The sequence below is a fragment of the Zea mays genome, chromosome 5, assembly GCF_902167145.1.
Source record: "Zea mays cultivar B73 chromosome 5, Zm-B73-REFERENCE-NAM-5.0, whole genome shotgun sequence".
Taxonomy (NCBI): domain Eukaryota; kingdom Viridiplantae; phylum Streptophyta; class Magnoliopsida; order Poales; family Poaceae; genus Zea; species Zea mays.
Window position 1 is genome coordinate 54,022,169 of NC_050100.1, and position 22,384 is coordinate 54,044,552.

Genomic DNA, 22,384 nt, shown 5'->3' on the forward strand with positions numbered 1-22,384 from the left:
TTTTCATCACCAGGGCTGGGGAGGGGAGTGTGTCGAGTTGGGGTTGGCCCCTGCGTGGGCGGTGGCCCGCTCCTTCCCTTAGTGATCGGGGGGAGGGCGGTTGTCGTCCGTGGCGCTGGCAGCTGCCGCGTGCCTGGCTCTCGGACCCTAGTGGCTTCGGAGCCGCTCTCGGCGCCGGCTCCCGCCACGGCAGCTGGAAGAGGTTCTTCCGCCGATGAGATAGCCGGGGTCGCCTACGGACCGACCTCCAACTCTACGGCCTTCTGCCCGTCCTTGCCTCACGAGTTTGGGCATGGGCGGGGGCCTCCTGGCAGCAGCATCCGCCCTGAGGTCACCGCTGCCGCTGTTCGGCCCCCCGGAGTAGAAGTCGTCGTCGTCGCCGCTGCTGGAGCGGGTGACGGCGCACCGTTCGTCGGTCTTCTGTTGCTCCGCAGCCCCCCCCCCCATCGAGTGGGGTTGTTCGTACCTGCGGAGGCGGAACCGGAGTTCCGTTTGTAATGGCACTTTGAATGCCAGTGTTTTTGTTCATTGTGGCTATCGAGGCCTGAACATGTATGTATTTTTTCCTCATTTTCGAGCACTAAGACTCGCCTGTTGGTTGTCTGAACCGCTTCACCAAATGTGAGTCGCCCCGTGCAAAGGTGACGAGTGAGGTATCCGTATCCCGGAGGCGTAGTAGTCCCTCGGCTCGGTCAGCCTTGTTGTCCGAGGCTTCTCTTGCTTAGTTAAAGGAACCCCTCGGCCGCTCTTCGATGAGCCGAGGCCAGGGGTAGCGGTGTCAGCACCGATAGAGGCAGAGTTGGCTTGAAAAGAAGACTTGGTCGGCCGGAGCCTGGCCGGGTCGTCCGTTAGCGAGACCGACGCCGGAGTTGATCTGCCGAGGCCTCGGGTCGGGCTGATGTCCTCGGGGGACAGCTGGGCGAGGCCTCGGGTGAACAGCCGAGCCGCCTGCTCGAGCCGGATTCTCGGAGAAGACCCTGGCGGCGATGGCCCGGGCGTGGTGATGACGTCGTCCTTCAGAGTGGAGATCCTCGGACCGCGTCGCCGTCCGAGGCTAGGTCGGACCTCGCCGAAGGTGTTGCCGACGCCGAGGGTGCTGCTGCTCCCTTCAGCCGTCAAGATCCGAGCCTGCAGGATCGGATTATCTTGTAGCGTGTGTTTTCTGCGGCCGCCGAGGCCCAAACACACCCTCGCCGTGTTGTAAAGTTGCGTTTCTTTTCCTCTTATTTCGAGTATCTGGACTTTTTCGTCGGTAACAGAATTGTCTGTGCGAGCGAGAGTTGCTTTTCACAGAAGGTGATGAGTGAGGTATCCGTATCCCGGAGGCATAGGAATCCCTCGGCTCGGTCGGCCTTGCCGCTTACGCGCGCTCTTGCCTGTCCATGGGGTTCTGTCACCGACGCAGTCGAGAAGGCCCGAAGAACCGCTTCAGCAGAGGAGCTTTCAAACGTGAAGACTTGTTCGGTCCGCGGAATCACTTATCCGAGCGTGAGTTACTTATCGCAGAAGGTGATGAGTGAGGTATCCGTATCCCGGAGGCGTAAGAGTCCCTCGGCTTGGTCAGCCTTGGCTGCTTACGTGTACTCCGTCGTTTTCAGGATCCACTTTCGAAGTAGTCGAAAAGCACGAAAGACACTCTGGCAGAAAAGATCTTTTTTCGAGGAAAATTTCGACGCAGAGGGGGTTCCCCCCTTTTAGCCCCCAAGGGAGGGTCAGGCTTTGCCGAGGCAAGGCTAACCCTTCCTTGATGACTAAACTTTGCGTGGGAGCGAGGTATATGAACAACTTGAAAGCATCTTAAGGGTAGAAGCGACGTAGCTGTTGGATGTTCCAAGCATTGTTGTAGACCTCGCCTTGACTGTTGGCCAGCTTGTACGTTCCGGGCTTCAGAACTTTGGCAATGACGAACGGCCCCTCCCAGGGGGGTGAGCTTGTGTCGCCCTCGGGCGTCTTGTCGCAGCCGAAGCACCAGGTCGCCCGCCTGGAGGTCTCGGGACCGGACCCCTCGGGCGTGGTAGCATCGCAGGGACTGCTGGTACCGCGCCGAGTGTAGTAAGGCCTTGTCCCGAGCCTCTTCCAGCTAGTCCAGCGAGTCTTCTCGATTAGCTTGGTTGCTTTGGTCGGCGTAGGCCTTCGTCCTCGGGGAACCGTATTCTAAGTCTGTGGGCAAGATGGCCTCAGCCCCATAGACTAGAAAGAACGGCGTGAAGCCCGTGGCTCGGCTCGGCGTTGTCCTCAGGCTCCACACCACCGAGGGGAGTTCCTTCATCCATCGCTTGCCGAACTTGTTGAGGTCGTTGTAGATCCGAGGCTTGAGTCCTTGTAGAATCATGCCGTTGGCACGCTCTACTTGCCCATTCGCCATGGGGTGAGCCACAGCGGCCCAGTCCACCCAGATGTGGTGATCCTCGCATAAGTCCAGGAACTTTCTGCCGGTGAACTGGGTGCCGTTGTTGGTGATGATGGAGTTCGGGACCCCGAAACGATGGATGATGTTGGTGAAGAACGCCACCGCCTGTTCAGACCTGATGCTGTTTAGGGGTCGGACCTCGATCCACTTGGAGAATTTGTCGATGGCGACCATCAGGTGCGTGTAGCCCCCGGGTGCCTTCTGCAAGGGGCCGACGAGGTCCAGACCCCACACAGCAAAAGGCCAGGTGATGGATATGGTCTGCAGAGCCTGAGCAAGCAGGTGGGTCTGCCTTGCGTAGAACTGACACCCTTCGCAGGTGCGGACAATTCTAGTGGCGTCGGCCACCGCCGTCGGCCAGTAGAAACCTTGTCGGAAAGCATTTCCGACAAGGGCTCGAGGTGCTGCGTGATGGCCGCAAGCCCCCGAGTGTATCTCTCGGAGGAGTTCCTGACCTTCGGTGATGGAGATGCATCGCTGGAGGATGCCTGAGGGGCTGCGGTGGTAGAGCTCCTTCCCATCTCCCAGCAAGACGAACGACTTGGCGCATCGCGCCAACCGGCGAGCTTCGGCTCGGTCGAGGGGCAGCTCTCCTCGGTGGAGATATTGCAGGTACGGGGTCTGCCAGTTTTGATTAGGCGTGACCCCGCTTCGCTCCTCCTCGACGCGCAGTGCCTCACCCTCGGGGGCCGAGGGTACCTCGGGCCGAACCGAGGATGCCTCGGGCCGAGCTGAGGGTGCCTCGGGCCGGGCCGAGGGTGCCTCGGACTGAGCCGAGGGTACCTTGGGCTGGGCTGAGGGTGCCTCAGGCTCGGGCGTGTCGTCGATCTTGACGGAGGGTTGATGCAGGTCTCGGGAGAACATGTCCGGGGGAACCGTTTTTCGCCCTGAGGCTATCTTAGCCAGCTCGTCCGCAGTCTCGTTGTAGCGCCGGGCGATGTGGTTGAGCTCGAGCCTGTAGAACTTGTCTTCCAGGCGCCGAACCTCATCACAGTAGGCCTCCATCTTCGGGTCGCGGTAGTGGGAGTTCTTCATGACTTGGTCGATGATGAGCTGCGAGTCACCGCGAGCGTCGAGGCGTCGGACCCTTAGCTCGATGGCGATCCGCAACCCGTTGACCAGGGCCTCATACTCGGCCACATTGTTGGACGCCGGGAAATGGAGGCGTAGCACGTAGCGTAGGTGCTTCCCGAGGGGCGAGATGAAGAGTAGGCCTGCGCCGGCTCCTGTCTTCATCAGTGACCCGTCGAAGAACATGGTCCAGAGCTCCGGTTGGATTGGAGCCGTTGGGAGCTGGGTGTCGACCCATTCAGCCACGAAGTCCGCCAAGACCTGGGACTTGATGGCCTTCCGAGGGGCGAACGAGATTGTTTCGCCCATAATTTCCACCGCCCACTTTGCAATTCTACCCGAGGCCTCTCGGCACTGGATGATCTCCCCCAGGGGGAAGGATGACACCACAGTTAGAGGATGAGACTCGAAGTAGTGTCGCCGCTTCCGCCGCGTCAGGATCACCGCATACAACAGCTTCTGAACTTGTGGGTAGCGGATCTTGGTTTCGGACAATACCTCGCTGATGAAGTAGACTGGCCTCTGAACGGGCAATGCATGCCCCTCTTCTTGCCTCTCGACCACAATCGCGGCGCTAACCACCTGAGTGGTCGCGGCGACGTAGACCAAGAGGGCTTCTCCGGCAGCTGGGGGCACCAAGATAGGCGCATTCATGAGGAGCGCCTTCAGGTTCCCAAGGGCTTCCTTGGCCTCAGGGGTCCAAGTGAAGCACTCGGCCTTCCTCAAGAGGCGGTACAGAGGCAGACCTCTTTCGCCGAGGCGTGAGATGAAATGGCTCAGAGCCGCGAGACATCCCATGACCCTCTGTACGCCCTTCAAGTCCTTGATGGGCCCCATGCTGGTGATGGCTGCGATCTTCTTCGGGTTGGCTTCGATGCCCCGCTCGGAGACGATGAACCCCAAGAGCATGCCTCGGGGTACCCTGAAGACACACTTTTCGGGATTGAGCTTCACGCCTTTCGCCTTGAGACATCGGAATGTCACTTCAAGGTCGGAAAGGAGGTCGGAGACCTTCCTCGTCTTGACTACGATGTCATCGTTGTAGGCCTCGACCGTCCGGCCAATGTGTTGGCCGAACACATGGTTCATGCACCGCTGATACGTCGTGCCCGCATTCCTCAAGCCGAACGACATGGTGACATAGCAGTACATGCCGAAGGGCGTGATGAAAGAAGTCGCGAGCTGGTCGGACTCCTTCATCCTGATTTGGTGATACCCGGAGTAGGCATCGAGGAAAGACAGGGTTTCGCACCCAGCAGTGGAATCCACGATTTGATCGATGCGAGGCAGAGGGTAGGGAACCTTCGGACATGCTTTGTTTAGACCAGTGTAGTCTACACACATCCGCCATTTCCCTCCTTTCTTTCTCACAAGCACAGGGTTGGCAAGCCATTCGGGATGGAATACCTCTTTGATGAACCCTGCCGCATTAGCTTGTGGATCTCCTCGCCTATGGCTCTGCGCTTTTCCTCGTCGAATCGACGCAGAGGCTGCTTGACGGGCCGGGCTCCGGCTCGGATATCCAGCGAGTGCTCGGCGACATCCCTCGGTATGTCGGGCATGTCCGAGGGATTCCACACGAAGACGTCGACGTTCGCGCGGAGAAAGTCGACGAGCACTGCTTCCTATTTGGGATCGAGCTCGGAGCCGATCCGGATCTGCTTGGAGCCGTCGCTGCTAGGGTCGAGGGGGACGGACTTAACCGTCTCCGCTGGCTCGAAGTTGCCGGCGTGACGCTTCACGTCTGGCACCTCCTTAGAGAGGCTCTCCAGGTCGGCGATGAGGGCCTCGGACTCGGCGAGGGCCTCGGCGTACTCCACGCACTCCAAGTCGCATTCGAACGCGTGTTTGTACGTGGGGCCGACGGTGATGACCCCGTTGGGGCCCGACATCTTGAGCTTGAGGTAGGTGTAGTTGGGGACGGCCATGAACTTCACGTAGCATGGCCTCCCCAGTACCGCGTGGTAGGTTCCTCGGAACCCGACCACCTCGAACGTGAGGGTCTCCCTTCAGAAGTTGGAGGGTGTTCCAAAGCAGACGGGAAGGTCGAGTTGTCCGAGGGGCTGGACGCGCTTCCCGAGGATGATCCCATGGAAAGGCGGAGCGCCTGCCCGGACCGAGGACAGATCGACACGCAGGAGCCTGAGGGTCTCGGCGTAGATGATGTTGAGGCTGCTGCCTCCGTCCATGAGGACCTTGGTGAGCCTGACGTCGCCGATGACGGGGTCGACAACGAGCGGGTATTTTCCCGGGCTCGGCACGTGGTCGGGGTGGTCGGCTTGGTCGAAGGTGATGGGCTTGTCGGACCAGTCTAGGTAGACTGGCGCCGCCACCTTCACCGAACAGACCTCTCGACGCTCTTGCTTGCGGTGCCGAGTCGAGGCGTTCGCCGCTTGCCCACCGTAGATCATGAAGCAGTCGCGGACCTCGGGAAACTCTCCTGCCTGGTGATCTTCCTTCTTGTCGTCGTTGCGAGCCCTGCCACCCTCCGCGGGTGGCCCGACCCTGTGGAAGTGGCGCTGAAGCATGGCGCACTCCTCAAGGGTGTGCTTGACGGGCCCCTGGTGATAGGGGCACGGCTCCTTGAGCATCTTGTCGAAGAGGTTGGCACCTCCGGGGGGTTTCCGAGGGTTCTTGTACTCGGTGGCGGCGACAAGGTCCGCATCGGCGGCGCCGCGTTTCGCTTGCGACTTCTTCTTGCCCTTCTTCTTGGCACCGCGCTGAGTTGACACCTCGAGGGCATCTTCCGGTGGGCGGCCCTGGGGCTACTTGTCCTTCCGGAAGATAGCCTCGACCGCCTCCTGGCCAGAGGCGAACTTGGTGGCGATGTCCATCAGCTCGCTCGCCCTGGTGGGGGTCTTGCGACCCAGCTTGCTCACCAGGTCGCGGCAGGTGGTGCCGGCGAGGAACGCGCCGATGACATCCGAGTCGGTGATGTTGGGCAGCTCGGTGCGCTGCTTCGAGAATCGCCGGATGTAGTCCCGGAGGGACTCTCCCGGCTGCTGCCGGCAGCTTCGGAGGTCCCAGGAATTCCCAGGGCGCACGTACGTGCCCTGGAAATTGCCGGCGAAGGCTTGGACCAGGTCGTCCCAGTTGGAGATCTGCCCCGGAGGCAGGTGCTCCAACCAGGCGCGAGCGGTGTCGGAGAGGAACAGGGGGAGGTTGCGGATGATGAGGTTGTCATCGTCCGTTCCACCTAGTTGGCAGGCCAGCCGGTAGTCCGCGAGCCACAGCTCCGGTCTCGTCTCCCCCGAGTACTTTGTGATAGTAGTCGGGGGTCGGAACCGGGTCGGGAACGGCGCCCGTCGTATGGCCCGGCTGAAGGCCTGCGGGCCGGGTGGTTCGGGCGAGGGACTCCGATCCTCCCCGCTGTCGTAGCGTCCCCCACGCCTGGGGTGGTAGCCTCGGCGCACCCTCTCGTCGAGGTGGGCCCGACGGTCGCGGTGATGGTGCTCGTTGCCGAGGCGTCCCGGGGCCGCAGGCGCTGTGTTGCGCGTGCGCCCGGTGTAGACCGAGGCTTCCCGCATGAATCGGGAAGTCGCGGCACGATGTTCCAAGGGGTGCCCCTGCCTTCGGGAGGTGGAGCTTTCGGCCCGCTGGACCGCGGCGCCCTCCAGGAGATTCTTGAGTTCTCCCTGGATTTTGTCGCCCCTCGGTGGTCGATGGCTCCGGCATCGCGCGGAGAAGCATTGCCGCCGCGGCCAGGTTTTGGCCGACCCCACTGGAAGCGGGCGGCGGCCTCATCCTGGCATCGTCGGCGATGCGGTGCTGGAAGCCCTGGGGTAGATGACGCATTTCCCCGGCCGGAGGTTGGCCCGCCCATTCCTGCCCGACGTCCCGGTGGATCGGCTCAAGCGCTCCTGCTCCCTTGTCGAGCCTGGCCTGCACCCCGCGGATTTGCTCGAGATGTGGGTCATGGCCCCCCGCCTGAACGGGGACCACAGCTAGCTCCCGTAGGATGTCAACGCGAGGCACCGGCCTAGGAAGATCACCGTCCTCCGGCATACCGAGATGGTTGCCTTCGGAGGGACCCCCTAGATCGACGTGGAAACATTCGCGGCTTGGGCTGCAGTCCTCGTCGCCGAGGCTGCGGCTACTGTCGGAACAGTCGGAAAGGCAGTAGTCGCATGCGGTCATGAAGTCCCGCATGGCACTGGGGTCGCCAAGTCCAGAGAAATCCCAACAGGAGTCGGGCTCGTCATCTTCCTCGGACCCCGAGGGCCCGTAGGTCGAGACGTCCGTCAGCCGGTCCCAGGGTGACCGCACACGAAACCCTAGAGGGTTTGGACTCGCCTCTACGAGAGCGTCCGCCAAAGCGAAGCTGCTTGGCGGGTCGAGGCTGAATCCGAAAGGCGTGAGATGGGAATCGGTCGGTACCTCTTGGTCGACGGGCGGTGATGAAGTCATGTTGGGGACTGACTGCACCGTCGTCTCAGGTACGAGGGTGACATCCAGCAAGCCTTTCGCGAGCGTGCTGGCGTCGTCCGTTTGCTCGGAATCGGCGTGTTGCAGGGAGACGGCGCTCGTCTTCGTCTCAAACACGAGGTCGATGCCCGACGCGCCCCCCGTTGGGGCGCTGGCGCCGTCGACTCGCTCGACAGCCGACGAGGCGCTGCCTCCTGCTTGGCCTTGGTTGCCCCGCCTCCTCCTCCGTCGGCAGGGGAGAGGACAGGGTGAGCTCGAATGTTGTTCTTCCACCACGCGGGGAAGACGTCGTCAATTCCGCCACCGGCGGGCGGGCTGTCGACCGCCATTGTCGCTGTCGCACGGCGGTGGAAGGAGTATCATGTCGTAGCTGTCGTTGAGGGACATGAACTCAAGGCTCCCGAAACGGAGCACCGTCCCGGGCCGGAGAGGTTGCTGGAGACTGCCCATCTGGAGCTTGACGAGAAGTTGTTCGTCAACACGCAGCAGGCCCCTACCTGGCGCGCCAACTGTCGGCGTTTCGAGACCGGGGGGTCCCTGGGCCGACGAGTGAAATGTCGCCGCGTGCCCCAGCCCAGATGGGTCGGCGCGAGGCCGAGCGCGAAGGGGGGAAGGAAAGGCGGCCGGAGACAGGCGTGAGAGAGGTGGAAATCCCGCGGCCTTCGTGTTCGTCCCGCGCCCAGGTCGGGTGCGCTTGCAGTAGGGGGTTACAAGCGTCCACGCGGGTGAGGGAGCGAGCGGCCTCACGCGAGCGCCTGTCTCGTCCTCGTCCCCGCGCGGCCAACCCTCTGTAAGAGGGCCCTGGTCCTTCCTTTTATAGGCGTAAGGAGAGGATCCAGGTGTACAATGGGGGGTGTAGCAGAGTGCTACGTGTCTAGCGGAGGAGAGCTAGCGCCCTAAGTACATGCCGTCGTGGCAGACGGAGAGGTTTTGGCACCCGGTTCGTGTGATGTCGTGGCCGTCGGAGAAGCGCTGGAGCCTAGCGGCAGGATAGCTGTCGGGGCTGTCGAGTCCTTGCTGACGTCCTCTTGCTTCCGTAAGGGGGCGGAGAGCTGCCGTCGTCAGGGAGCGTGCGGGGCGCCATCATTGCCTATCTGGCGGAGCGAGCCAGATGGGACGCCGGTCTTGTTCCCCGTAGCCTGAGCCAGCTTGGGGTAGGGTAATGATGGCGCCTCCTGTCGACGTGGTCGGTCCGCGCCCTAGGTTGGGCGATGTGGAGGCTCCTCCGAGGTCGAGGTCGAGCCTGTCTTCCATGGCCGTGGTCGAGTCCGAGCCCCTGGGTCGGGCGAGGCGGAGACCGTCGGCTGAGGCCAGGGCTGAGTCCGAGCCCTGGGGTCGGGCGAAGCGGAGTTCGTCGTCTTCTGGGGCTGAGCCCGGGTCCGAACCCTGGGTCGGGCAGAGTGGAGTTCGCCGTCTTCCGGGGCTTAGCCCGAGTCCGAGCCCTGGGTCGGGCGGAGCGGAGTTCGCCATCTTCCGGGGCTTAGCCCGAGTCCGAGCCCTGGGTCGGGCGGAGCGGAGTTCGCCGTCTTCCGGGGCTTAGCCCGAGTCCGAGCCCTAGGTCGGGCGGAGCGGAGTTCGCCGTCTTCCGGGGCTTAGCCCGAGTCCGAGCCCTGGGTCGGGCGGAGCGGAGTTCGCCGTCTTCCGGGGCTTAGCCCGAGTCCGAGCCCTGGGTCTGGTGGAGTGGAGTTCGCCGTCTTCAGGGGCTGAGCCCGAGTCCGAGCCCTGGGTCGGGCGGAGCGGAGTTTACCGTTTTCCGGGGCTTAGCCCGAGTTCGAGCCCTGGGTCGGGCGGAGCGGAGTTCGCCATCTTCCGGGGCTTAGCCCGAGTCCGAGCCCTGGGTCAGGCGGAGCGGAGTTCGCCGTCTTCCGGGGCTTAGCCCGAGTCCGAGCCCTGGGTCGGGCGGAGCGGAGTTCGCCGTCTTCAGGGGCTGAGCCCGAGTCCGAGCCCTGGGTCGGGCGAAGCGGAGCTTCCTATGGTGGCTGCGGCCGGGCCTGACTGCCTGTCAGCCTCACTCTGTCAAGTGGCACTGCAGTCGGTGCGGCGCAGGCGGCGCTGTCCTTCTGTCAGGTCGGTCAGTGGAGCGGCGAAGTGACGGCGATCACTTCGGCTCTGTCGACTGAAGGGCGCGCGTCAGGATAAAGGTGTCAGGACACGTTTGCATTAAATGCTCCTGCGATTTGGTCGGTCGGCGCGGCGATTTGGTCAGGGTTGCTTCTTGGCGAAGACAGGGCCTCGGGCGAGCCGGAAATATGTTCGTCGCTGGAGGGGGGCCTCAGGCGAGACGGAGATCCTCCGGGGTCGGCTGCCCTTGTCCGAGGCTAGGCTCGGGCAAGGCGTGATCGAGTCCCTAGAATGGACTGATCCCTGACTTAATCGCACCCATCAGGCCTTTGCAACTTTATGCTGATGGGGGTTACCAGCTGATAATTAGGAGCCATGAGGGTACCCCTAATTATGGTCCCCGACACAAGGCAAAAGAGAAGCTTGATAAGTGTGTAAAAGACACTTTGTTGGACCCTTGGTATTCCAACTCCGAAAGCAAACATTAGAAAGGTTTTATTTTCCTGCCTTGTTTTTGAAATTATATTTTGATTAATTCAATACATGACATTCTAACATAGTTTGGTTAACTCATATAGGAAGATATTTTGATTAATTCAATACATGACATTCTAACCTCACTCTGCAGCTGAATCCTGGGGCTCTGATAACCAGGTTACAACACATTCGTACATTGTGATTCTATTTTCTTATCAACGAGATGTTGTTGTTGATGTTTTATGGTTGAATCAGAATTAGCTTAAAGATTATTCTCTCTACATGCTTTATCCTTTTCCACTGGCTAGGGATCAAATTCTAAAAAACGCAAGAGAGGAGGTGAAAGTGCAAGTAAGACGCCTGATGGCACACCTAGTAGGTCGAGGAAGGTACAGTGCTAAAATTGTCTTGCATGGTGTGTTGAATATGAGTATATAACTGAAAGTTCTGAACATGACTTCAAGCTATGGTGTAGCCTTCCTTGGTGGCTATTTGACCCTAAGCTCAAATGAAGCTTTTCTTGCTTATATCTGTTGTGTATTTTCAATGATTATTTTAACACTATCATGGTCAGTTGGGCCATCCTTCTTTTTATCATTGTATTACCTACATTCTCATTGCCTGTTCTTGCTACATAAATTTGTCGATGACGATACTTCTAGTAAAAGGCAGAATAAAGCGCTCCAGTATGATATTGATGAGGATGAATCCATGAAGTCTGACAGTGAGGAAAACATAGAAGAAGATTCAGATGAAGTATGCTAACAAACAGGAACGCTATGGATCTGGGAAAGAAAAGGCAGGGAAGAAGTTATCGGAGGTAAAAGAATCTTCACGTAAAAAGAAGTCAAACACAGGGAGTGGCCACAAATCAGGTCCTCCAAATAAAATTATAAAAAATCTGGAAAAAAGTATCAACCAAGATTCACGAGGAAAAAGAAAGCCCCAATGATAGTGCCAAGGTAATTATAAAATTATAAAAAGTATCTACAAATATAAAACGCTATATGCCTTAAATAAAAATAATTAACATCAAAACTATTTACTCGCATTTGCATCACATTGTATTCGTTTGAATCATTGCCGATGGGGCAAAAAATACAATACCATATATAGGAAACCCAAATATAGCAAACAAGCATTTTTGGATTGGATTGCAATTAAAAGCTCTATTTTTACTCATTTACCTTCAAAATTGGGCGCAACAAGGCAGTAGGTGTGAATTGATAACCCATCAGTTGGAAAAAGACCAACAAGCATCTAATGAACGCACGAATGGGAATGGCAATCTACATAATATATTGGACCCACCTAGGAAAACGAAAAGGAAGGAGGAGCTCACCATGGAAGAGGTACAGACAGATATTGCCACGGTTCTTTTTCTTGTAGATGATCTATGATAGACGGTGCAAAATCATGTTGAAAATCAAAATGATTAATTTAGGCAGTTTTTGTTTGTAGGAAAAGCAGAAAGGCAAAAGAGAAGCTTGATAAGTGTGTAAAAGACACTCTGTTGGACCCTTGGTATTCCAACTCCGAAAGCAAACATTAGAAAGGTTTTATTTTCCTGCCTTGTTTTTGAAATTATATTTTGATTAATTCAATACATGACATTCTAACATAGTTTGGTTAACTCATATAGGAAGATACTGTGTCAAAGCTGTTGGACTTCATTGCTGAACCTCACTCTGCAGCTGAATCTTGGGGCTCTGATGACCAGGTTACAACACATTCGTACATTGTGATTCTATTTTCTTATCAACGAGATGTTGTTGTTGATGTTTTATGGTTGAATCAGAATTAGCTTACAAGATTATTCTCTCTACATGCTTTATCCTTTTCCACTGGCGAGGGATCAAATTCTAAAAAACGCAAGAGAGGAGGTGAAAGTGCAAGTAAGACGCATGATGGCACACCTAGTAGGTCGAGGAAGGTACTGTGCTAAAATTTTCTTGCATGGTGTGTTGAATATGAGTATATAACTAAAAGTTCTGAACATGACTTAAAGCTATGGTGTATCCTTCCTTGGTGGCTATTTGACCCTAAGCTCAAATGAAGCTTTTCTTGCTTATATCTATTGTGTCTTTCCAATGATTATTTTAACACGGTCATGGTCAGTTGGGCCATCCTTCTTTTTATCATTGTATTACCTACATTCTCATTGCCTGTTCTTGCTGCATAAATTTGTCGATGACGATACTTCTAGTAAAAGGCAGAATAAAGCGCTCCAGTATGATATTGATGAGGATGAATCTATGAAGTCTGACAGTGAGGAAAACATAGATGAAGATTCAGATGAAGCTGCTAACAAACAGGAAGGCTATGGATCTGGGAAAGAAAAGGCAGGGAAGAAGTTATCGGAGGTAAAAGAATCTTCAGGTAAAAAGAAATCAAACACAGGGAGTGGCCACAAATCAGGTCCTCCAAATAAAATTATAAAAAATATGGAAAAAAAGTATCAACCAAGATTCACGAGGAAAAAGAAAGCCCCAATGATAGTGCCAAGGTAATTATAAAATTATAAAAAGTATCTACAAATATAAAACGCTATATGTCTTAAATAAAAATAATTAACATCAGAACTATTTACTCGCATTTGCATCACATTGCATTCGTTTGAATCACCGCGATGGGGCAAAAAATACAATACCATATACAGGAAACCCAAATATAGCAAACAAGCATTTTTGGATTGGATTGCAATCAAAAGCTCTATTTTTACTCATTTACCTTCAAAATTGGGCGCAACAAGGCAGTTGGTGTGAATTGATAACCCATCAGTTGGAAAAAGACAAACAAGCATCTAATGAACGCACGAATGGGAATGACAATCTACATAATATATTGGACCCACATAGGAAAATGAAAAGGAAGGAGGAGCTCATCATGGAAGAGGTACAGACAGATATTGCCACGATTCTTTTTCTTGGAGATGATCAGCGATAGACGGTGCAAAATCGTGTTGAAATCCACCCTGGAAACGACTCCGGTCATTTTCCATGAACCCGCCCCATCCTCCTCTACTTACACACGCCGCAGGTCGTGCCCTCTCTGTCATCGGCGCTGACGAGCTCGGGGGTGGAGAACGGCGGCAAGACTAAGCCCACATGAGAGAGAGGACAACAAATCCGGAGAAGGCAGGATTGGATCCACACTTGGAGGCCCAGATCTACACAGCCACTGATCGGATGTTGGTGCTGCAAAGTGCGACGGCGGATGCGTGTGGACGGTTGAACAAATGGGGAAGGAAAAGTGCGAGAGAGACAAGGAGGGAGCAGTGGAGATTGGGTCAACGACCGGATGAGAGGGCGGGGAAGTAACCATCGCTGTTGTCGGCCGTATTGTGCGGCCGAAAGCTATCGTAAGAGGTGTTGCGTGTGGCCTACGTGGACGAGCCGTCGGCGTCGGCGTCATCGGTGTCGGTCGTGGTCCACTCGATGTCGCTGAGCCGGAATTGCGCTCCCCCTCGAGCGACCACGCGGACGACTCTTGAACGGCGACACCTCGGGCGGCGGCGAGGCCTTGGACTGGACATGCAGTATGGCGGGGCGGTCGCTCGGGTTGACGGAGGTGGGGCAGGACGTTTCTGGGGAAAGGGGGCACGAATGACGAGGGCGGAGCGGAGATTCGTGGAGGGATTTGCGGGCTTGAGGATCGCGGCGGTGGGAGGTTTGCGGATGGGCGGGCGGGCGGTTTGTGGCTGGGTTTTCGGCGAGGTTTGCGGCGGACATGGCTCTCGCGGTGGTTTGCGGAGGCGGGGTTTCCGGAGGTCGGGCAGGCGGAGGAGGGGCGGGGGCGGTCTACAATAAGCGCTTAATAGTTAGTAGAGATATATTGGACCCACCTAGGAAAATGAAAAGGAAGGAGGAGCTCACCATGGAAGAGGTACAGACAGATATTGCCACGGTTCTTTTTCTTGGAGATGATCTGCGATAGACGGTGCAAAATCGTGTTGAAGTCCGCCCTAGAAACGACTCCAGTCATTTTCCATGAACCCACCCCATCCTCCTCTACTTCCACACGCCGCAGGTCGTGCCCTCTCTGTCATCGGCGCTGACGAGCTCGGGGGAGGAGAACGGCGGCAAGACGAAGCCCACATGAGAGAGAGGACAACAAATCCGGAGAAGGCATGATTGGATCCACACTTGGAGGCCCAGATCTACACAGCCACTGACCGGATGTTGGCGCTGCGAAGTGCGACAGCGGATGTGTGTGGACGGTTGAACAGATGGAGAAGGAAAAGTGCGAGAGAGACAGGGAGGGAGCAGTGGAGATTGGGTCAACGACCAGATGAGAGGGCGGGGAAGTAACTGTCGCTCCTGTCGGCGGTATTGTGCGGCCAGAAGCTGTCGTAAGAGGTGTTGCGTGTGGCCTGCGTGGACGAGCCATTGGCGTCGGCGTCACCGGTGCCGGTCGTGGTCCACTCGATGTCGCTGAGCCGGAATTGCGCTCCCCCTCGAGCGACCACGCGAACGACTCTTGAACGGCGACACCTCGGGCGGCGGCGAGGCCTTGGACAGGACATGCAGTATGGCAGGGCGGTCGCCCGGGTTGACGGAGGTGGGGCATGACGTTTCTGGGGAAAGGGGGCACAGATGACGAGGGCGGGGCGGAGATTCGCGGAGGGATTTGCGGGCTTGAGGATCGCGGCGGTGGGAGGTTTGCGGACGGGCGGGCGGGCTGTTTGTGGCTGGGTTTTCGGCGAGGTTTGCGGCGGACATGGCTCTCGCGGTGGTTTGCGGAGGCGGGGTTTCCGGAGGTCGGACGGACGGAGGAGGGGGTGGGGGCGGTCTACAGTAAGCGCTTAATAGTTAGTAGAGATTGAGATTACTAAGTTAATTAAGTGACCAATAAATAGATAAAGAAAGGTTGATCTCTTACTGATGGTTTTGTGGCAATATATTTTATTGAAAACATAAATTAGACCTCCAATTTGAATGAAAACATAAAACTAGAAAATGAGAAAGGGAATGAAACCATTTATTTCTCCCATAAATAAATGACAAGGAAAATAATAAATAATAATATAAAAAGACAGTAGATGTTATATCTTTGTGTAGGGATATGTTTGACATTTGGAAACTTGGAGTTCAAAACATGAGTTGAATTTGAATTGAATTGAAAGTGGGGAATTAGAAATGAGAAAATAATATAGAAAAGAAAAAGGAGAAAACACGGCTGGGCCGTTCTCCTCCACGGCCGGTCCAACTTGGTTTCTACCCCGCGCGGCCCACTCTCGCTTTTCTCTGCGCCACAGCCCAGATCCGGCCGAACGCAGCCCGTCCCTCCACGCCCGTTGCACTGGGGCTCCTGCCGCGCGGGCCCGCCCGACAAGCCACCATACGCCACACTCGCTCCCTGCGTGTGGGCCATTCTCGTCAGGATTATCTTCCCTGCGCGTGCGACGGAACAAACCCCGGGCAATCCAATCCAGGTTGTTTGGATTTCGCCCGAGTATCTCGACCCTGTAACAAACCGGGCCCTCCATAAATACGTAGCCGCACGCAGACATCGTTCCGTACCACCACGCAACCCCCCGTATACGCCACCACAACGTCAAGGGTAAAATCGCGCGCCGCCGCGGGAGTTCTAGCCGAGAAAAGCAACGTAGAAGCTTCGGTATACACCCTGGGTGCTTGGGAGGGCATCGTCAAGCAAGGGCTCGGTCGGCGTTAGCTGGAATTGCTCACCGGCGTGTTTCCTCTGCCGCGGATCCGCCACACGGCGGGCCAGGGCATTGGCAGGGCCGACCCTGAGGGTATGCAGGATATGCGACCGCTCAGGGCCCCTAAGGTCTGTAGGGCCCCCGTTTATTCAGTTTATATCCAAATACATATACATTACAGATAAATCTCTATTCTCGTTCTTTTGTTGTGTCTCTTTGGTTTTCTGGCAATCATCTCTTCGAGGTCGCGCAACAGTCTGCTTGATGACGAATACTAAATATTGATTGACGTGAGAAGGACAGATGGTGTTGTACACTTGTGCCTGTCGCGTTGGTTAATTCTAGCTTACCGAAGGGTCAACCCTAATAACCTATATTGCTTAATCAATGTTTAGTTTGTTGAACTTTGTTTTCAGAAAATTTGCTCTAATGTATTTAGATTTGGTATATTGTGCATTTTAAGGTTTAGGTTAGTTTGACAAATTAAAAGTAAAAATACTCGCTCTCAAAATTCAAAACAAATGCTGAGTTATATTACATAATTTGTATAATTTTACGACTCATAAAATATTGTAACAATGTCTCCAATCATATCATTTTGAATAAAATTGTGTAAATCATCAACTTCTTTTATTTTTCAGATATTATTTAAAAGTTAAAAAACAGCAGATTTAAATCTTCATATAGGGTCTTCATAGATTTTCGCTTAGGGCCCCCGAAATATCAGGACCGGCCCTGAGCATTGGGCAGGGGCCAGAGCCGCTCGCGTCCCGCAAAGATCGGCAACAGAAACGATTCAGCGTCAGGTTGTTGAACTGCAGAGGAGAAGATCAAGTTTGTCGGCTAGATTAGCGATTCAGCCTATATTAACACGAACCCGTGGTAGCCACGTTCATATTTCCTTTCACTCTGATCCGTCCACCCGATCGACCGGATCTAAGTTCCCAAAACACCAAACGACCAAAATTGCAATGGAGAACCAGACGGCGGCGGCGGAGGCGGAGGACCATATCAGCAAGCTGCCGGACGACGTTCTCGTCCACATCCTCTCCCTCTGCCCTTACTATACTCTCATGAGAACGGTTTCGGTTTCAACATCGTGGCAGCGCCTCCTCACCCAACAACTCCCGGACCTGATCTTCTACTTGTCGTATCCTGTGCACAAGGATCCGTCCATGGAAACGCCGAGCGAGGAGCGCGTCCAGAGCATGGCGCGGACGCTCCGCCGCCGGTGCCACGGCACAGCAGCAGACTACACTATCAAGAATCTTCGTCTGGTCTACAGAAAGGACGTGGCCATGGAATGCCGGTACGTAGACGAGTTCATCGCGCTCGCCAACGCCACGAAGCTGGAGCTCGCCCCCCACATGGGCGCCGAGTCCTTCTCCTCCTCACTTGTCGCGGACGCAGCCGGCGACTGGTCTGTCGAGCTGCCGCCGGCTACGGTCGAGTTGGAGGTGCGGCCGTTCTGCTTTGCCGTGAGGCCGCCGCGCATCCACGGCCCCGGCGTCAACGTCCTTCGGTCCCTTACGCTGCATGGGCACACGGTGGTTCGCGAGGACTTCCCCCTCACCGTCACCGTGTTCCCGTCGCTGGAGGACCTGCACATCGGCAACTGCACCCTTGCTGCCAGTATGACCATCTCGTCGGACACCATGCCTCGCCTCAAACACCTCCGCTTCACCGAGGTCAGCGTGAGCGCGGATGACACCAAAGCCGCCATCACCGTGCTCGCCGATGACCTGAGGACTCTCCGCATGTCATGCCGGCAGTGTAGCTATACTGTATCGCCATCGGAGCCGCTCATGTTCACGTGCGGCGGGCACGGCTCGGCCTTGTTCACCAAATACTCTTTGTTCCGCTTACGCGCACCCAAGCTGGCGGTGTTCGAGTGGCGATGCTGCTATGCTGATGAGGTGCGCGTTGACGCCGTGGGCCGCCTCTCCGACGTCACGATCGAGATCGCCGCCGGTAGGACACGGACGAGGGTTCCCATAGGCACGGAACCTAAGTTCGTGACAGTACAACAACGTGACAAACTTATGACCGACATCCTTCAAGGGCTTATGCCAGGGCTGCAGCCGCGCACCTGGAAAGATGTCACGAGGTACGTATGCATTATGCTTAGCTTTGAATTCTTGGATTGTTATTTCTTGTTTGACTTTATTTCATGTATATATATCCACATATACAAATTCAAATAAGCTAGCCATGTTTTGGTCTAAATTGTTCGAGCTAGCATATCCATGGACCATTGCTTATAATATATATCTAACCATGCATATCGAATTTGCATAAACTATATATCCGTCATTGTTTTGGTCTAAGAATCTAAAGCTTGAATCTTGTCTTTTAAATAAGGAAATAGTTTCAATCTAGACATATATGTGCTTGAGCGATGCTTTGAACAAGACTAACATGTATGATGATATAAATCATTTTCCTTCCATTTTACAGGCAATGCATGCAACGTGATGAGAGGTGGTTGTGCTTTGAAGTCACCGATGGTTACCCTGCTACCGAATGAATTAAAGCACTAACAGCCGGAGATACGCGTGACGCATCAACTTCAAGTTTGTCGAGTGCTAGAAATAGTTACTATACAGTTCTTTGTTTTTGTTGGATGGCCAAATAATATTATAAACTAAATCGTTGTTTTTGTTTTTGTTGGATGGCCAAATAATTTTGCTCACCAGTTAAGCCGGTTAAATATTAATCTTGTAACATCCGGTTATACATGGACATGCATGCAGTGCCCTGAGGGCATCTCGAGTAGTTCCTCCGGGAAAAAAAACCTAAATTTAATTTAGTGTGTTAGTAACAGAAATCATTCTACAACAGTTTTTTAAATGAGGTGACTAAATATACTAAGTTTCTAAATATCCTATTTAGTTCTCAAACTTGGGAAGAAGCTGTCTCGCACTAGGGAGCCGTTAAATCACTTGTTTGTCATTGAGTTTCTCCTGAAACAAAGAATCTTCTTCATTAGTTTCATTCACAACAGTATACGCCTCGTATGGCCGAGGAATTTGGCTTGCTGTCTCGCCTCCAATAGCTCTGTAGCTTCAGCAGCAACAGCATTGAAGTGCTCTTTAGTATTGCTAACATTGTCGTGTTGCAAAGCTTTAAAGGAAGGGGGAGTTGTAGTCGACTTGATGTGGGCCATTATAAATAAGCAAATGCATACCACAAGGGCTAAGAGTAGCTTTAGAGACAAAGTCAAGGCTCGGGCGGGCTCAAGCAATGAATGAATGTTGTAGGTTTGAGCCCATTATGGAAAATATGAACTAATTAATCCTAAGGAGCTAGGGACTATTGTTGGGGATGGAGAAGGATTTTAGCCAAGGGTCTTGTTTAACAAAAACTAATGTTTTAGTGTGATTTCATGGAAGATAACTTTGGACCATGGATCTGAATCAGCCAATCGCCGTGTGCATGAGAGAAACAGTCTCTGTTCAAACCCAGCACCACCACTAATTTCCGCTGTGCTCTTGCATGCTGCTGCCGGACCGCTCTCCGGTCTTTCTCTCTCCATATATAGCGCACCTCCGCCGAGTCGTCTCTCCACACTCGCTCTCGCCACTGTCGTCCACCGATCCGTCATGGCGACTGCTGCGCCATTGTTGCTCTTCCACGGTCTCCTCCTCCTCCTCTCCCTGGCGCTCGGCGCCCATGGCGTGAACGTGAAGCCCGGGGAGCACCACATCCTCAACAGGCAGAGCTTCCCCCCGGGGTTCGTCTTCGGCACGGCGTCGTCGGCGTACCAGGTGGAGGGGAACACGCACAGGTACGGGCGCGGGCCCTGCATCTGGGACACCTTCCTCAAGTATCCAGGTGAGACGCGCGTGCATGCATCACGTTAGTTGCATAATATTTCACCATCGATAACGCGATAGATCGATACTTGTGCAGGCACTACTCCTGATAACGCGACCGCGGACGTGACAGTCGACGAGTACAATCGCTACATGGTTCGTCGTCTCGATCTGAATAGTTTTACGTACGTACGTGTTGATTGATTTAATTTGTGACCCATGCATTGTTGTTGATTTCTTCCCCTCTCTGCTGGTGGCACAATTAATGATCGATGCAGGATGATGTGGACAATATGGTCCGGGTTGGCTTCGACGCGTACCGCTTCTCGATCTCATGGTCGCGTATTTTCCCCAGTAAGCTAAGTATATAGACATAGTGCCATGCACAACAAACCATATATAATATATATATATAACATGATGCATGGCCTAAAATGCATGCATGCAGGTGGGATTGGGAGGGTTAACAAGGATGGTGTGGACTATTACCACAGGCTCATCAACTACTTGCTGGCGAACCGTACGTGATGCATGCATGCTGCCAATTAACACTATTAATTGACCTAGCTTTGTTTCTTAATCTTTTGCCTGTTAATAATTTGGTTTCTTAGATATTACTCCCTACGTGGTTCTCTACCACTACGACCTTCCTCAGGTGCTGCAGGACCAGTACAATGGCTGGTTGAGCCCCAGGATCCTGTGAGTTTAATTGATTTGATTTGACGACCCGGCCCGCCTGTACGTGGTTTAATTTGTTGGTATGTGTTGTGACGACGACGACGACGATGGCCATTTGTTAGGGGTGATTTCACAGCTTTCGCCGACTTCTGCTTCAAGACGTACGGCGACCGGGTGAAGAACTGGTTCACCATCAACGAGCCGAGGATGATGGCCCAGCATGGCTACGGCGACGGCTTCTTCCCCCCCGCCAGATGCACCGGCTGCCAGTTCGGCGGCAACTCCGCCACCGAGCCGTACATCGCCGGCCACCACCTCCTCCTCGCGCACGCTGCCGCTGTCAAGCTGTACCGCAGCAAGTACAAGGTTCGTCAGGCCGGCAAGATCGGCATCCTGCTGGACTTCGTGTGGTACGAGCCGCTGACCAAGTCCGTGGAGGACGAGTACGCGGCGCACCGGGCTCGGATGTTCACCCTTGGCTGGTTCCTGCACCCCATCACCTACGGCCACTACCCGGAGACGATGCAGAAGATCGTCATGGGGAGGCTGCCCAACTTCACCTTCGAGCAGTCTGCCATGGTCAAAGGCTCAGCGGACTACGTCGCCATCAACCACTACACCACGTACTACGCCAGCAACTTCGTCAACGCCACAGAGACCAACTACCGCAACGATTGGAATGCAAAGATTTCGTGTACGAAACCATTTCGATCTTTCATTGATATATATATATCTATCTGTGCCCATGCATGGCTAACACATTTATATATCTCTATCTTTTTCAGATGAGCGAGATGGTGTGCCCATTGGCAAAAGGGTAATTATATATATTAAACCCCGGCCTGTTCGATCACTGAAAATGCATGGATAGGATTACAATTAACCTGCTATTAGATTTCGATCTGACTATATACCTGTGCGTGCATTGCATTGCATTGCAGGCGTACTCGGACTGGCTTTACGTCGTTCCATGGGGGCTCTACAAGGCTCTGATTTGGACCAAGGAGAAGTTCAACAGCCCTGTGATGCTCATCGGAGAGAACGGTATACATATATATATATGCACCGCCTGTTCATCAATTATATTGTCAGTCACTCAGATCAACGATTTGGTGTCGTCGTCTGTCCAGGAATTGACCAGCCTGGAAATGAGACCTTGCCGTTCGCTCTGTACGACAAGTTCAGGATAGACTACTTCGAGAAGTACCTGTACGAGCTCCAGTGCGCCATACGCGACGGTGCAAACGTCTTCGGCTACTTCGCGTGGTCGCTGCTGGACAACTTCGAGTGGCGGCTCGGCTTCACCTCCAAGTTTGGGATCGTGTACGTGGACCGGAACACGTTCGTCCGGTACCCCAAGGACTCAGCTCGCTGGTTCAGGAAGGTCATCAAGAACGAGAACTGAATGATCGATCGGCCGGTCCATTATTAAGGAACGAACTCCATGCGTTTCTTTTTAGCTAGGGGTATAGTAGTGCGTGTAGGGGGTGCATCGATCAGTTTGGTCATTTCAATAAAATGCTTGTAGTTGTTGTTTTGGACTTCGAATAATAAAAATACTACTTCCCTTCTCAAATAGTTGTCGTCCGCTAGTTCATTTTTCAAAACACGGGTATACATAAAGACCATCTTCGTAAATGACCAGGCGACCTCTAGAAAAATGCCTACCTCTTACAAAGGCGAGCTTCCTACGCGCTCGTCTTCGTTAACCTTAGGACATCCATCTTTGTATATCAATCTTCAGAGGCCGGTGTCTTAAGACGTCGGGTCTCTAAATCGCTA

The 22,384-nt window shown here is 54.4% G+C and overlaps 1 protein-coding gene and 1 long non-coding RNA gene across 4 annotated transcripts; both read left to right on the forward strand.

Moving 5' to 3' along the window:
• The first annotated feature begins 10,410 nt into the window (after positions 1–10,410).
• LOC109939481 (uncharacterized) lies at positions 10,411–12,482 on the forward strand. 2 transcript variants are annotated; one of them, XR_002261946.1, is made up of 3 exons: positions 10,411–10,459; positions 12,087–12,164; positions 12,297–12,482. It is a non-coding gene; the product is annotated as an uncharacterized lncRNA (long non-coding RNA). The 2 variants fall into 2 exon arrangements; XR_002261945.2 differs by lacking the exon at positions 10,411–10,459 and adding an exon at positions 11,893–12,000.
• Positions 12,483–15,673: 3,191 nt separating this feature from the next.
• LOC103626358 (beta-glucosidase 38) lies at positions 15,674–22,178 on the forward strand. 2 transcript variants are annotated; one of them, XM_020537663.2, is made up of 9 exons: positions 15,674–19,943; positions 20,022–20,080; positions 20,203–20,278; positions 20,373–20,444; positions 20,536–20,623; positions 20,725–21,296; positions 21,388–21,419; positions 21,544–21,646; positions 21,733–22,178. In XM_020537663.2, exons 1-9 carry the CDS (start codon positions 19,712–19,714, stop codon positions 22,005–22,007), a joined length of 1,509 nt encoding a protein of 502 aa, XP_020393252.1. In that variant the 5' UTR covers positions 15,674–19,711; the 3' UTR covers positions 22,008–22,178. The 2 variants fall into 2 exon arrangements, 1 of the variants encoding a protein (XP_020393252.1); XR_004849424.1 differs by lacking the exons at positions 20,203–20,278; positions 20,373–20,444; positions 20,536–20,623; ... (2 more) ...; positions 21,544–21,646; positions 21,733–22,178 and having other exon boundaries at positions 16,934–18,216; positions 18,567–19,943.
• The last annotated feature ends 206 nt before the right edge of the window (positions 22,179–22,384 follow it).